We start from the raw sequence: 14,957 nt of genomic DNA on the forward strand, positions 1-14,957 counted from the left end.
CCACGTTGCCTCCCATCGACCGTGATCTGTCGTCGCAATTCGTCACGCGAATCGCCAACGGTTGTCGCACGAATCTCATTTTTTTCCACACTGCCGACTTTCTGGCTGACTCGAACGCCTATTTATAGGCGAGCGGAACCGCGAATCGCTCAGTAGCAAAAATGTTCGTCCTACTGTCGAGACCTTCCGATATTCGCGACTTGAGCGCCGAACAGCTGCAATTTGTGCCGAAAGCCGTTCTGTTGCAAACGTGCGGCGATCACGTCCACTACGTGTGGGACAAGCTTCCGGAACATATAAAGGCGGATTTGGAGGTTCAAGCATATCGTCGCTGTTACGAACATTACAATCAACCGTGGCAGCGAACGCACATCGACGGTCCCGCGCCAATGATAAAGGATTGCGGCGAATGTCAACGAAAAAAAATGGTGGAGGCCTGTTAAATCGCGCGATAAACGCACTTCCGTTCGAATTACACATTCCCAGCTATCAATTTTGCGGTCCGGGAACTCGTTTACAAGAACGATTGGCGAGAGGCGATCAAGGTATTAATCCATTGGACGCGGCGTGTCGCGAGCACGACATAGCCTATTCGCGTAACCGCGATCTCACCGAGAGACACGCGGCGGACGAGATACTCGCTGCGGAAGCGCGAAAACGCATTACCGCGAGAGATTCGACTCTCGGGGAAAGAGCTGCCGCTACAGCCGTCTGGGCGACCATGAAGGCTAAGACGAAGCTCGGAATGGGCTTGAAAACGAAAAAATCGAAAACGGTGAAGAAAAAAAAGCTAACGAAAAAACGGATACTTCCGACAGCGAAACGAGGCGGTGTATTGCCGATTCTACCGTTGTTGGGAGTTCTCGGTTCTCTGGCCGGCGGAGCGGCGGGAGTCGTAAAGGCCGTGAACGATAACAAAGCCGCGCGGCGTCAGCTGGAAGAGATGCAACGTCACAATCGCGCCGTGGAAGGTCACGGACTTTATCTCGCTCCGTACAAATATGGACGAGGACTGTATCTCGGCCCGCACAAACGCGGGCGAGGAGTAGCGTCGAAAATAAAAAAAAAAAAAACGTCAAAAAGACGTTAAATATGCCCGCGGGTATTACGACTAACGTACAATTGAATCGGCTGGCAAGGCGTATGCGCGTACCGTTCTTCAGAGGTGTCTTCATGCGTGATTCGTTACCGATCGGCGGTGTACGTCGAAACGAGAGCGGTATCGTGAATTTGGACGATGCAGCGGGTCCCGGTACTCATTGGGTAGCGTACGCGAAGAGGGAAGATCGAGTCGTATATTTCGACAGTTTCGGCAATCTTCGACCGCCGAAAGAATTGGTGCGATATTTCGGGCCGAGCGTGACGAAGATCGAATACAATTGCACGTCTTATCAGCGATACGATCAGAACATCTGTGGACAATTGTGCCTGCGATTTCTCCGGACGATCGACGCTAATTTAAAGCCTGACGGTGCGCCGTGGTGACTCAGTATTCGTTAACGGTTTCCGCCGACATGTCTATAACGTTCACGCTGACTGGGAAGAGCAGCATCCTCGCGGAGCACTATTTTCCCGCCGTGGATCTGAGCGACGGTGACTACGAGCTCGGTCTAACGTGTTTTGAGACTTATCACACGATTCCGAACGTGAATTCTTCGAACAATAAATTTTATTTCGACGAGGATGACACGGAAATTACGATTCCCGAGGGATCGTACGAGATACGAGCCATACATGAGTTTTTGAAACGTGAAATTTCACGAAAACGCCCGCGACGCGTAAATCGTTCCAACGATGATCGTACGTCGGTCGCGAATATCGCGCGAGAGGCGACCGCTCGCGCGAACAGCTACGAAGACGAGGCCGCGGAATACCCGATAGTGCTCCGCGCAAATTACAATACGATGAAGAGCGAGATCAAGTGCGCTTTCAAAGTGAACTTTAACAAACCGAACAACGTTGGATCGCTGCTGGGATTCTCGTCGAAGCGTATATTGCAGCCGGGACAGTGGCACGAATCGGACGCGTCGATTAATATTATCAACGTAAACATTATCCGCGTGGAGTGTAACGTGACCGCGGGTGCGTACAGCAACGGCAAACGTGTTCACACGATACACGAATTTTCACCGAGCGTACCACCGGGATATAAGATATCGGAAACGCCGGCGCAGATCATTTACCTGCCGATCATCGCGCGAAGCGTTACGGATCTAACGATACGCGTCACGGATCAAGACGGACGATTGCTCGATTTTCGAGGAGAAGAGATCACCGTCAGATTGCACGTACGACGGCTACAGCGATAACGCGCGACGTGTGACATGCTCGTGTTGAACGACTCGGAGCACGCGACAGATAAGAATATCTTTACGACTGCGACGATCGACGATATCATCAAATCGACATTCGGTAGCGTTAAAACAGAGACGAAAACAGAGACGAGAAAGAAGCTCAACGCATCGAACGTTAAATTTTTACAATCTCTGGGATTCGCGGTACGAAACATCTGAACGATGACTGAAATTCTTAACATCGGAGGCGAGCCGGTCTTTGACGATCGCATCGTCAAGATCGAGACTCACACGTACAACCCGTACGCCAACACAACGTTCGAGTATAGCGACGAGATACGAATACCCATACAACAGCAGGATCTGTATACGTTGCCGTGCGAAAGTTTTCTCTACGTCGAAGGAACATTGACGGTGACCGGAGCAGCCGGCCAAGCCGATAACGTGGTATTGGGGAATAATTGCGTCGCGTTCATGTTCGATGAAATTCGATACGAGCTCGACGGTGTGGAGATTGATCACTGCAGAAACGTAGGAATAACCAGCACGCTCAAGAACTACGTAACGGTATCGTCCGACAGAAGCGTGATCCTGCGAAACGCGGGCTGGGAACCACATAATAATCCCAACGGATACTTCAATTTCTGCGTACCGCTCAACCTGTTACTGGGATTTTGCGAGGATTACAAACGCGTGGTGATCAACGCTCGTCACGAATTAATCTTGATACGATCGCGCACCGACAACAATTGTCTGGTGGGAAGTCTCGCGTTGGAGCCTACTGTCAAACTACTCAAGATACAGTGGCGAATGCCTCACGTGGTATTGAGCGAGGTCAACAAGCTGTCGATGCTGCGCGCCTTGGAAAACGGACGATATCTAAGTATGGGTTTCCGTTCGTGGGATCTGTACGAGTATCCCCTGTTGCAGAACACGACCAAGCACTCGTGGGCCATTAAGACCGCGACTCAGCTCGAGAAACCGCGATACGTCGTCTTTGCTCTGCAAACGGGTCGGAAGAACGTCATGTCCGCGGACACGAGCCGATTCGACGACTGCAAATTGACCAACGTGAAACTCTACCTAAACTCGGAAGTCTATCCGTACGACGATTTGAATTTGGACTTTGGTAAACACAGATGGGCGATTCTCTACGATATGTACGCGCGTTTCTGCAAGGGCTATTACGGATACGAATATCTCGAGCCGAGTCTCACCGTTTCGACTTTTCTACGTAACGGCCCGTTCGTGATCATCGATTGCTCTCGACAAAACGAATCCGTCAAAAACGCCACCGTGGATGTCAGACTAGAATTCGATTGCATGGAGAATGTACCGCCGAATACCTCCGCGTACTGTCTCATCATACACGATCGCGTGATCGAGTACAATCCGTTGACCAACGTAGTGCGCAAAATAGTCTGAGTGTTCGCGGCAACGTCGACGAAAATTTTCTCTCTTTAACTCCCGATACAAATTTATGAGGGGGAAAAAGGGGAGCAGAATATAAAAATCAGAGTGTCGCGAAACGCGCGTCATTCCTCTCGATTCACGCATCGAAGAAAGAGAGATATCTCTTCATGCCCGCACCAACGTTCGTCGACCTGCAAGGTTTCGTCGTCGGGATGAAATTTGTCGTGAAGGAGGTGGCGGTGCTGAGAAACGGGGCCGTTCTGGCGCATTACATCTTTACATGCCCTATGCCGTGGAATCTCCTCACAAAATCCGACAAATCGTGCGCTTCCTGGTTGATTCGCAATCACCATGGATTACGATGGGAAGACGGAAACGTGCCGTACAGCAAGGTGAAGCGTTTAATTATGTCGGCCGTGCTCGGTGAGGAAAAGGACGACAACGATGACGACAACGATGACGACGACGACGACGACGACGAGATGCCGACTCTCGTGTACGTCAAGGGATGTCAGAAACGAGAATGGCTGGTGGATCTGCTTGAAAATAAAGCGAGAAAAAACCTAAACATCGAGACTCTGGATGCGGATTACGAAGATATCGAATCTTTAAATATTCTAGATGCTACCAATACTATGCGATGTGGAAAACACGTTAAGAATTGCGCGTTGCAAAATGTATTAAAAATATTTAACTGGTGGTCGAAACGCCAGAAAGAATTGTCATCTTTTTAAAAAATAAATTTTATATGTATGTATGTGTAAATTTTACAATGTTTTATTTCCTTTCCCCCATTAGTCGATAGTATACAAAATTAAAGAATAAGTAGGTATACGTGACGAATTCTAACTCGATAGCTTCGAGGGGGGGTATCAGGTTTCAGCGAACATGTCTGAACATGTTTCACGGTTGATGTCATGCGGAAGGGATAGGGGGAGGGGGGATACATCTTAATAAAAAAAAAAAAACATCCTACCTTAGTCCCCTCTCCTAAATTTCAGAGCGCTGATTGGGCGTTCCAGAAACATTAATTTCCCCCTCCTTCATCATAGTTTTGGAAGTTGCCGCGTATATTCGATTAATTTTATACGACTAGTCTCGTATCGACTGCTTGTGCAAACGGTGTTCACTTCTCATATCCGAGAGAAAGAATGTATTCCGTTGAAGGAAGCAACGGCGGTAACAGCAGTGGCAGTAGACGTATGAATTATTACGTACCGATTCACGATGATGATGATGAAACTCCATCGTACGAGAACAAGTGTAACAAGTAAGTTTTTTCGTTTTTTTCTTAAAATTATAAAGCTTTATATTTTTTAAATTGCAAATTATAAATTGTATTATTTTTTTATTACTAATTTCATTATTTTCTACAGCATTTCGTTGAAGCGTCGCGCGGTTCGTATACTCAGCAGACGATACGCGTTGACGGCTACGGGATACAAATTCCTTGAAGTTGGCGTTAACGTGGGTCCACCGAGTTACGTGGAGATCGCCGTAGGAGATCATCGAGGAACGGAATTGATACTGTCCCTCGAAACGTGGAAGGGATTCTACGAACAACGACGGAACATTCTGAATTTCATTCGATCCTCTAAAGATACGTGTGATTTTATAAGCGTTGGACCGCTAACATTGAGAATTTGTACGATTAACGGTGTCAAACTCGTACGTCTCGAGTCTTTAAACGTACGCTTAACGATGATCGAATCGACGTTACACCGTATGCTCGATCTTGATCCGTGCATCGACGCGATGTTCCATCGATTGAATAGAATTGTCGAAACGGTTGATGTCAAGTTCACGCAATTCTCCAAAATCGCGTCTACTGTAACGAATCCTACGCAAGTATTGAATGTAATACGCGATAGCGATGCCTTCGATAAACATCAGCTCGTCGATTGTGAGCTCGCAGCTTTATTTTTTAGTGCGCTACCGTAGTACGTAAAAAAACAAAAAATATGTAAAAGAAGAAGAATAAAAAAAAAATGTATTTTTTAAAATATAAATCACGACTTAATTTCTTCACACGCATTTCCATTCGAGCCGTATATGCGACATTCAACTCGAACCATTCGATTGAAATTTAAGGTATATCATATATCGTAAACTATGAAGCCATGCTCCGGCGACGCTCGCCTATGTGGTGTTGATGCTCCAACGAATCCTTTCTCGCTATTGTAATGCTAGATATATTTTATCTTAATTACTTTTCCGAGCTCTGGTTCAGTCCTCTGCAGTCAGTTAAGTCAGTAGTGTGAAAACGTTCGCAAGCGCAAGTAGACTCGCACTGCCCGATAAAAACAGTACGTGGATCCACGTTATTGCTACGTGAATTCGACGTGGATTCGACGAAATTACGTGATTCGACGTGACGTTCCTGTTTTACTGGGGTGTGTAAGAATACGAAATGGACCGAGAAGAAGAGGAACGAGATGAAATGGAACGGAGATATCACATAATCGAACAATGCATAGATATTGTGTACCCCGCAGTAGGAGTATGTATACTTAATACCGTTGCGTGCGTGTCGCCCGGTATGCTTTTCGAACTCCAAGCTGAAGCGTGCAGTTCGTCACGACGATCGTTTAAATCGTCGTTATTTTCGTGAGTGCGCGAGTGTGAATAAGTGTCTGAGAGAGTCACGGACTCACTGTCGTAACATTTTTTGAAAAAACATACCGGGCGGCATGCACGCAACAATACATAATTGTAAATTATATAGTTTTTAAAAAAATTAACCATTCTCTGTTAACGCGTTACAGTGGATATGGGTCGACAACGTGCCGGTGCGCGAGGTCCGCCTTTATAATATGGTGAGGGTTCGGATCCCTCACAGACAGGTGTGTTTAATATTTTTTTCACAGATTTTAATTTTTTTTAAATTTTTTAAACTTTTTTTAAATTTTTTTAAATTTTTTTTAGCGTTTTATATATTTTGATGAAATCCGAATTCGGGGATTCATCAATATTCATCGTCAGCGTTTGGTACGCTGGTTTAGAAGAGTGGATTCAGAATACAACGAGGAAATCTGGGACGTTTTAGGAGATGAAGATATCTTCCAATTACGAAGATTATTCGATATGCAAAATGAGTTTGACGTTGAAGAGGAAGAGGTGTGGTAATTTTTAAAAAATTTTTTAAAGTTTTATGAATAAATATTTTTTATGCTTAATTCTATATATCATTTATTTTTCCGCTTTCTTCACTATTATTAAGTATAATAATAATAATATTTTAAATAATAATAATTATTAAGTTAAATCCGCGCGAAGAAAAGAGAACGCCAACGAAAAGACGCGCGCGAACGGGGGAGAGACAAAGGAACGGGAGCGAGAGAGACCGCGCTGAGGGAAAGACAACGCGAACGAGACGCGGGCGAGTCGTGTGACGTCACGCGGACCGACGTGGCCGTTGGACGCGGACCCCCATCCTCCCGCGGCGCGCCGCCGATAAAATTCCAGTAGCCGAACGGCGCCCATCGCTTTTGTATACCCCGCGCCGATAAAGTGACGACCCCCCCTCTCCCTCCGGACCACCCTCGGCGTAGAACGCGGACACCCCCCCCCCCCTCGGCGGTACCCTTGTCAACAATACGTTTATTAACATTTAATAAACATGTCCCGACATGCTCGCCGACCACCCCCCCCCCCCCCCCGCCGACCACCCCCGCCATCGAGTCCCCCCCCTCCCCGCGGACACCCTCGTCCTCGAGTCCCCCACCCCCCTCCCCGCGGACCCCCTCTCCCCGCTCCCCCCCTTGCCCGCGGTACACCCCCGCTCCGCTCCCCCCTTGCCCGCGGTACCCCCCCCGCCCCGCTCCCCCCTCGGAGCTCCCGGGGTAGATCTCTCAAAATAACTCCTACTCGCACAGAAGGATATTTAAGGACGCAAAGTTATATATAATACTGCTAAGAATAAAAGAAAAATAACAAGTACAATGCGCGTACTAATTTATTTTTGTTACTACTACTGCTATTTAAATTTTTTTATTTGTTTACATTTATTTTTATTCAAAAGCTACGACATGCTACTTACATTTATTTTTTATATCCATTTATGTTTATTCAAAAGCTACAATATGCTACTTACATTCATTTTTTATTTACATTTATTTTTCTTCATAGGCGCAGATTACTTGTTTTATCTCTATAGTAGGTGTATGTGCGTAATCGGCGAGGCTGATCCGGATCTACCTTAATAACCCTACCGTTTCGTTCATTGAATTTGAACGTCAGAATTTTATTGTATTTTACAGGTTGCCGTTTTACAGGTTTTACATTTAATTTCGTACTCCGGAGCCTGCGTCTCCGTTCGTCCATAGTTATCGTTTGCCATTCTTCAGACACCGTTGAAACCGACCGGTGAGACCGATTGTCCAACATGCCAAAAATTATGTTGGATATTTCAAGAGGCAGCTGTTTAATTTGTGACGACAATGACGATGTTCTCACGGTCTCGCCGGCCGTGGAGGAGCGCCCCGTGCGTCGCTTTATTCACTAAAGATCTCTTTCTAAATCGCGATACTTTTCTCCGAAACCCAGATGGTAGCTCGACTGAATAGTTTTATTTTTTAAATGTTGTGCGCCAGGTGCGTTTCCTCACACTACGATATACGAGATCGCAGTATTCTCAAGCGTGGGTTTCTTTGATTAATCGCGGTTGGAAGAGGAGAGAGAGCGTAGCGCAATCAACACATCCGAGTAACAAGAAACATAAAGTTATATTTTATTTAATGCAGATTACAAGTGGAAGGAGGTAGGCGAGTTCCACGGCGAACAAGCAGAATCCGGGCACGCGCCACGTGTCACCCCACGAGCGCGATACTCATTCCGTCGCTGAACTGCACAGCAATCTCGGTCGAATTCGTACAAGACTATTCCCCGACATAAGTTGCAGCGAATTTTACCCGGACGATTAAACGCGAAATACTCGAAAACGTTACTGCTAACAAGCGCACGAGGTCCCACTTTTATCAATAACGCAATTTCCTTACAATCTACCGCGACAGAGCTGGGGATCTTCACTCCTCACGAGACGCACGAATGGACTCACCCGTAAACGCGACACAATCGTGAGCCATTATTCCCGATGAAACGCACGGACATTCACTTATAATTAGCACGAACTTAACCGGCAACGATAACCACGGGACTTTCACACGTGCGAGACCAACCTCCCGAAACTACGGCACGGTTAAGCAAACGACGATTACAAAATCACACGCAACGAAATTACACGCAACGCAATTACCTGCAACGAAATTACACGCAACGAAATGACACGCACGCTGACTGTCGGCGACCGTACGTCCGCATCCCCGAGACGGGCACTCGCGATCACTTTTTCGTACGGGCCCTCCCGCGATATGGTACTCGGTATTGTTCAAGTTACGGCGGATTTCATCGATTCTCGCGGCACAACCCGACTCCCGGGAGGGCCTTAGTATCCCAACGATCTTATTTTGGGGAGGCTGAGCAGTGGCCTTACAATTGATTCCTCGTTCCGGCAGCTCGTTGTTCGGCTTGCAGGGCTGGATGGTACCGGGATGGCGGCTCGCACGACAGTGGCGTTCTTTCGGCCCGGCGGGCCCGCGCGCGCCGGTTTCTCTAATGTAGGTATTTGGTACCGCAGGAGGTCGATTATGCCTCCGGGTATCGGCCTACTACCGACGTCTTGACGAGAGGAATCGAGGAATAATTACACACTCGATTACTGCTGATAAAATAATACCTTATTGCAGACCACGCAACAGCCACGAGAGTCAGTACAAATCTAACGGTCGTCGTAACTCAGTTCTGATAACCTCGTAACTCTCAACCTCTCTTGCTAGTGCAAGAGAGGTGGCTGACCAATCGGAAGGGAGACAGATATGCTGCTTCCTACACATAGACGGAGAGCTGGCTACATAAAAATGCAAGGTATAAAAATGCAAGGTACATGAAATATTTATAGCTAAAGAGTTCCATTAGCACTCCCGAACACTGAGTGACCAGTCTGCCTGCGCGCTTAGGAAGATTAAGGCGGGGGTGGACGGTCAAAAATGACAAATTTTACAAGGAAAAGAAGGATAAAGCTCAGGGATAAAAATTATAGGAATGTTAAGTATTTGTTGCTAAAAAACGCGGAAAATTATTGGCAGACGATTTCGTGGAAGAGAAAAGGCCGGCAGACTGCAACAAAGCGGCGTTAACTTTTGTGAAAAAAAAAAATAATAAGGTACATGATTAAAAATTATTGGTAATAATTACTAAACTGTTAACGAAGCTATGTGCTAAATGGCAGACGAAAAAACTGAAGACAACATCGAGGCAGATTGTAATGAAGAGCGCAGTTTCGATCGCGCAAGGAGGTTGAAGCGGTCCAGTTGAGTCAATTGACGGTTTAGAAAAAAGTTTTTTATTAGGTCATTAAAAAATCTGTATTAGGTATCATTTTATTTTCCATACGCTACTATTGCATAAAACGTATAGTAAAAGTATCATATTATGCATCTTTATATTTTAATTAACTAAAAACGAAACACTTTTTTGCCAGTGCCAACTTGAAAACTTGTGGTATTGCTCATTATTTCAATTAAAAAATGGCATGAATATATATTTTGCCGTTGATAGAATAAAATAATGATTATTACTGGTAGCTCCCTTGATAATTATATAAGCTGTCGATTTTTTAATAACTTTCCGTCGATTATATTAAATACGATTGAAACTTGGCAACGTTGCACTTTTATGAGGTTGGTAGCAGTGCTCGCCTCTGTGTTGAGCCACATATGCGGCGCTCGCTAAACGTAAACATGCCCGCGAAAGGTGATCGTGTCCGTGACAGAAACGGAAAGTTTTCTACGAAAAGGAAACTCCAATGGAAGGAAAATGTCAGAAACGCGTGTAAGAGACGTAAAATACAGAACGAGGATTCGAAGGACTTTATTGTCAATGGGCGTCGTGTCGTCGAAATTAAAATGTTAGCAGAAGAAATGTGGTGCCCGGCTTGTGACGCTCCACTATCGTTTCGGTATGTTGAAAACGAAAATGTCATCGGCCTTGCCAGTATCTTTCGTGTGAGATGTCACACGTGCCTCTTGCTTCATGAGGTTAAATCGAGTAAATGCTACAAAAAGCGTGAGGACGGCAATTGCACTCAATACGACGTGAATGCTAAAAGTGCTCTCGGTAAGAAACATAAAAAAACAAATTTATCTTGTGTGCGCATTGTTATTTACTCTCGAAATTATGTTTTAGCTATGATTGACGCAGGCATTGGTTATACACACATGAACACGATTTTGTCGATACTTAATATTCCTATCATTAGTAACACATTGCTTAAGCGGAATGAACGGTATGTGGGCAAATCGCTGGAGGACTTAGCACGTAAAAGTTGCAGAGAAGCATTGAGACTCGAAAAGGATTTGATGTTAGCTGACATGTCGTAAGAAAACTTTAATTCTTATTTATTACTATTTTTATGTGCTACGTTACTTTATGAAAAAGCGTAAAGAATCTGATAACAAATTATTGTGAAAAATATTGTATCACATATGCAATTGACAGCGCAGAAGCAAAAGCTCATCTGCGTTGCACTAATGCAATTAAAACATAAAAAAATAAATAAAAATTCACTTCTCCATTGAGAACTATTTTACACTAATTATTGAATAAATTTAATAAATGAACGTGAATTTATTTCAGGGTTTTTAGAACTTGTAGATGCTTCATGTAATATCTGTGCCTATGAAAACTGATCAGAATCGAACCAAGAACCCGAAGAGCAGTACCACTGAAAACATCGTGGCAGTTAAAAATGTATTGAGTAATGAGTAGCTGTAGCATAGTGTAATGATGAAAGTGTTGGTCGTTGTTGCTAACTGGATGCCTTTTACTTATTATATCGGATGAATATTAAATATTAGATCATGGGACCTCATTATGGATGTATAGTTATTGTAATTTCTCTCGTATACTTTGCTGTATGTTGCTTTTTGATTTCGCTTTCAGGGTTTCCAGAGTCGTAACGTAGAATTCGTTAATAAAGTTGGTACAATTTTTTTACTTATTTGCTGCTTTATATTTGGATGCGTTAATAATTTTTCTGATGGTAAATATTTGAAGTGATCGTTTCGTCTTAAATATTTAACACCCAAATCTCGAACATCTGAGTTTATTTGCTTAAAATCTGATTGTATGACTCTCTCTAATTTCCACGAATATGTTGTAGCTGTTATATTATTTTCTCGCTTTATTAGAACGGCCGATTATTTTGTATTCATTTTACTAGGTACTTCAACGTTCCTATAATTTTCGGAAGGACTTTTCCTATCCCAGAATGCTCAATAATATAACTGAATAGATTTGTGTATGCTTTTACTTGATAATTAGAATTTATTATGTTTTTAATATATTATGTTTCATATCCCCTAGATCAAACGATTTGGAAAGCCCAGAAGAACAAAATTCTATAGTAAAGTTGAAAGCTGCATACGACGCCGGATGGCAAAAGAAAGGGTCAGGTCGAAGCTATAATAGTCTTACTGGTAAATCTGCAATATTGCGGATATATAATTTATAGCACTATTATTTTTTTCTCTGGTTCGTAGCTATTTGTGTTATATACGTGTTTCAGCTCATGGCATCGGGATCGGATCCAAGAATAAATTAGTTATCGGCTATGCAACTAGAAACAAACGGTGTATCTTCTGTGAGAAAGGTCACCCACCGGAAGATCATGACTGTCGACTGAATCACACTGGCAGTTCAAAATCTATGGAAGCCTCGATGGCTGTGGAAATTTTCGCGAAGAATCCAATGCTTAAGGAGGAGGGCGTTGTGATTGGTACGATCATCAGTGATGACGATTCATCTACTATAGCCCAACTTCGACGCGAATCAGAGCATCCAGTTGAAAAGGAGTCGGATAAAAATCACGCTGTCTGCACCCTTAGTAAAGCACTGTGGGCTCTGAAGATCCCGAGTAAAGTAATTGATTACATCAAGTATTGCTTTGGTTGCGTACTAGAAAAAAATAAAGATAATGAGGAAGCCGTCAGGACTGGTCTTCTAAACATAGTTCCACACGCCTTCGACGACCACTCGAACTGTGGAACCTGGTGTGGATACAATAAAGATCCAACTACATATTTGCACAAGATCCTACCCGGAGGTAAAGGTCTAACCGATGAGAACATGAAAGCTTCGCTAACGGATGTGTTGCGAAAGTTTGCTGCCAATGCGAGACGTCTCGCGCCATGTGGCTCAACTCAAGGGAACGAATCATTTCACAATATATCCCTCAGTAAAACGACTAAACGCAACCACTACGGAGGATCTGAGTCGAATGACTTTCGCGTGGCGTCTGCTGTCTGCCAAAAGAATTGTGGCACTTCGTACGTGGTATCAGTTAATACGAAATTAAACCTCTCACCGGGTAAACATACTGAGAAGTATCGAGCTCAAAAAGATAAGCTGAGAGCGGCACGAGCACTTTCTGCTAAAACTGTAGAGAAGAAACGTCGACGCCGACAACTATTCCAGCAACGTCACCATACAAACACGAGGGCAGAAAATAAGGAAGGCATCACTTATTCTTCAGGATGTGGTTTCAATACGTTTGTAGAACTTGATAATAGCTACTCGATTCGAAATACTCCAATTCCGAGCACCAGTGCCTTAGCGTTTTTCGATCTAGAAACAACAGGGCTATCGAAAACATCCGAAATCGTCCAAGTCTCTGCCAAACTCGGTTTGCAAGAATTCAACGCTTTCATTGTGCCCTCACATGGCTTTTCACCGAGTGCGTCTCTCGTGACAGGTATAATTTGTGTTGACGATATTCTTTAGTAGTAAAAAAACAAGGACTTTTTAAATAATAATGGAACCGCTTTTATCTCCCTTAGGGTTGAGTGTGGATGATGGAGAATTGTTTCGAAATGGAGAAAAGATGAAAACCATGCCGCGCAGGCTGGCCTTGAAATCTTTCATCGACTTCTTGACACCTGGTCCTGTAATCCTCATTGCCCATAATGGCGGACGTTTTGATGCCCCTATGCTGTTGAACGAGTTGAGATCTCTGGGATTGTTGCAAGACTTTCAATCAGTGGTGTTTGGATTCTGCGATACCCTGCCTCTTTTGAAGAAAAAACTACCAGAAAGAATAAAAGCTAAAAAGTCCTTTCGTCAATCGGTTTTGGCTGAGGATTTAGTGGGGAGCGGGGCTGCCGATGGTGCTCATGATAGTTTAGTAGACGTTAGGATGCTGGCCAATATAATTGAGTCTGTAGGCATCAACAACGAAGAACTACGATCTAATTCCGTGACTGTACACTCGGTACTTATGGCACAGGTGGAAGCTGCTAAAACTAAAGTAAACAGGCATGATTTGGATTGCCTGAAGGGGGGAGTATCCACAGGAATGCTTACGAAAATGGCGAAGGCTGGTGTAACTATCGACTTTCTAAAGAAATCGTATTCTGATGGTGGCGAAGACGCGGTTACTATGCTTTTAGGAGAAGACGTAAACGGCCGCCCTCGCGTCACAAAAAATAAGATTTTGCTTAATTTAATTACAGAGATTAAGAAATTACTATCGTAGCCACTGTCAATGTTCATCTTTTGTTAGTATATCGAAATGTGATAGTAGAGTTTATGACAGTCGACCGTTATAAAATAACGATCCTCGTGTAACTGAATAGTTATTATAATGAGATTTCTATGTACTATATATGTAAAACATTAATGTTACTATACTAATAAAAGGATTGTTGCAAAATGTAAGTATTCTATTTTTATTGGCATTTAAATAGCATGCCCGAAATATTATAAAAATTAATTAAAACGAAAATGAAAAAAATCTCATAAACGAATAAAATTCGACAATATCTCACAATTCGACTAAAAACAACAGTATTCCTTTTGTATAGCACTAATTCAGTGTGCAAGATAATGTAAAAAAGGTTTAGAGATTCTAAATGACCCAAGTTATAATGCCGGTTAAATTTCTGTCATTCTGGGTAAGGTTAGGTTGCCGACGCTGTGTTGCCACATCTATCTACTCGCGAACTATCAACTGCTGTTTCAGCCTAATTTCGATCGCTTTAATTCGTAATATATTTGTTATTAGGTGGTGAATACGTGTTTTTTTCCGCTCTAAATGTTCGCATTAATTTACTGTACGCGTAGGCACGTTTTTTGAACGTTTATATAGACTAGATATTAAAGAAAATTGGGAAAAATCATCGCCGTCAACGTTTTCTC

General features: G+C 43.7%; 5 protein-coding genes across 6 annotated transcripts; all 5 read left to right on the plus strand.

Moving 5' to 3' along the window:
- Window positions 1–2,516: 2,516 nt before the first annotated feature.
- LOC112466487 lies at window positions 2,517–3,719 on the plus strand. The gene is made up of 2 exons (XM_025034586.1): window positions 2,517–2,990; window positions 3,099–3,719. Exons 1-2 carry the CDS (start codon window positions 2,517–2,519, stop codon window positions 3,717–3,719), a joined length of 1,095 nt encoding a protein of 364 aa, XP_024890354.1.
- A 1,115-nt stretch (window positions 3,720–4,834) lies between these two features.
- On the plus strand, window positions 4,835–5,648 carry LOC112466489. The gene is made up of 2 exons (XM_025034589.1): window positions 4,835–4,977; window positions 5,084–5,648. The coding sequence occupies exons 1-2, from the start codon at window positions 4,859–4,861 to the stop codon at window positions 5,646–5,648; spliced, it is 684 nt and encodes a 227-aa protein (XP_024890357.1). The 5' UTR covers window positions 4,835–4,858.
- Window positions 5,649–5,778: 130 nt separating this feature from the next.
- LOC112466490 lies at window positions 5,779–6,845 on the plus strand. The gene is made up of 3 exons (XM_025034590.1): window positions 5,779–6,207; window positions 6,473–6,550; window positions 6,633–6,845. The coding sequence occupies exons 1-3, from the start codon at window positions 6,118–6,120 to the stop codon at window positions 6,831–6,833; spliced, it is 369 nt and encodes a 122-aa protein (XP_024890358.1). The 5' UTR covers window positions 5,779–6,117; the 3' UTR covers window positions 6,834–6,845.
- Window positions 6,846–10,654: 3,809 nt separating this feature from the next.
- On the plus strand, window positions 10,655–11,452 carry LOC112466484. 2 transcript variants are annotated; one of them, XM_025034584.1, is made up of 3 exons: window positions 10,655–10,880; window positions 10,950–11,139; window positions 11,400–11,452. In XM_025034584.1, exons 1-3 carry the CDS (start codon window positions 10,670–10,672, stop codon window positions 11,428–11,430), a joined length of 432 nt encoding a protein of 143 aa, XP_024890352.1. In that variant the 5' UTR covers window positions 10,655–10,669; the 3' UTR covers window positions 11,431–11,452. The 2 variants fall into 2 exon arrangements, with proteins under 2 accessions (XP_024890352.1, XP_024890351.1); XM_025034583.1 differs by having other exon boundaries at window positions 10,655–11,139.
- On the plus strand, window positions 11,442–14,217 carry LOC112466488 (the record flags this gene model as incomplete). The annotated part of the gene is made up of 4 exons (XM_025034587.1): window positions 11,442–11,527; window positions 12,129–12,241; window positions 12,331–13,515; window positions 13,601–14,217. Coding segments are annotated over exons 1-4 (2,001 nt in total), but the record flags the coding sequence as incomplete, so codon positions are not given.
- Window positions 14,218–14,957: the final 740 nt, after the last annotated feature.

Source organism: Temnothorax curvispinosus, unplaced genomic scaffold (genome assembly GCF_003070985.1).
Source record: "Temnothorax curvispinosus isolate PA1 unplaced genomic scaffold, ASM307098v1 QBEX01016264.1, whole genome shotgun sequence".
Classification (NCBI taxonomy): Eukaryota; Metazoa; Arthropoda; class Insecta; order Hymenoptera; family Formicidae; genus Temnothorax; species Temnothorax curvispinosus.

Bases quoted from the DNA above. Each gene is read 5' to 3' on its own strand.
- LOC112466484 (XM_025034583.1), top strand. From the start codon at position 10,670: ATGTTAGCAGAAGAAATGTGGTGCCCGGCTTGTGACGCTCCACTATCG. The intron at 11,140-11,399 runs GTAAGAAAACTT...AATTTATTTCAG, and splicing joins TTGATGTTAGCTGACATGTC to GGTTTTTAGAACTTGTAGAT.
- LOC112466489 (XM_025034589.1), top strand. From the start codon at position 4,859: ATGTATTCCGTTGAAGGAAGCAACGGCGGTAACAGCAGTGGCAGTAGA. The intron at 4,978-5,083 runs GTAAGTTTTTTC...TATTTTCTACAG, and splicing joins TACGAGAACAAGTGTAACAA to CATTTCGTTGAAGCGTCGCG.
- LOC112466487 (XM_025034586.1), top strand. From the start codon at position 2,517: ATGACTGAAATTCTTAACATCGGAGGCGAGCCGGTCTTTGACGATCGC. The intron at 2,991-3,098 runs GTGATCAACGCT...CTCAAGATACAG, and splicing joins GCGAGGATTACAAACGCGTG to TGGCGAATGCCTCACGTGGT.
- LOC112466490 (XM_025034590.1), top strand. From the start codon at position 6,118: ATGGACCGAGAAGAAGAGGAACGAGATGAAATGGAACGGAGATATCAC. The intron at 6,208-6,472 runs GTATGTATACTT...AACGCGTTACAG, and splicing joins TTGTGTACCCCGCAGTAGGA to TGGATATGGGTCGACAACGT. The intron at 6,551-6,632 runs GTGTGTTTAATA...AATTTTTTTTAG, and splicing joins TTCGGATCCCTCACAGACAG to CGTTTTATATATTTTGATGA.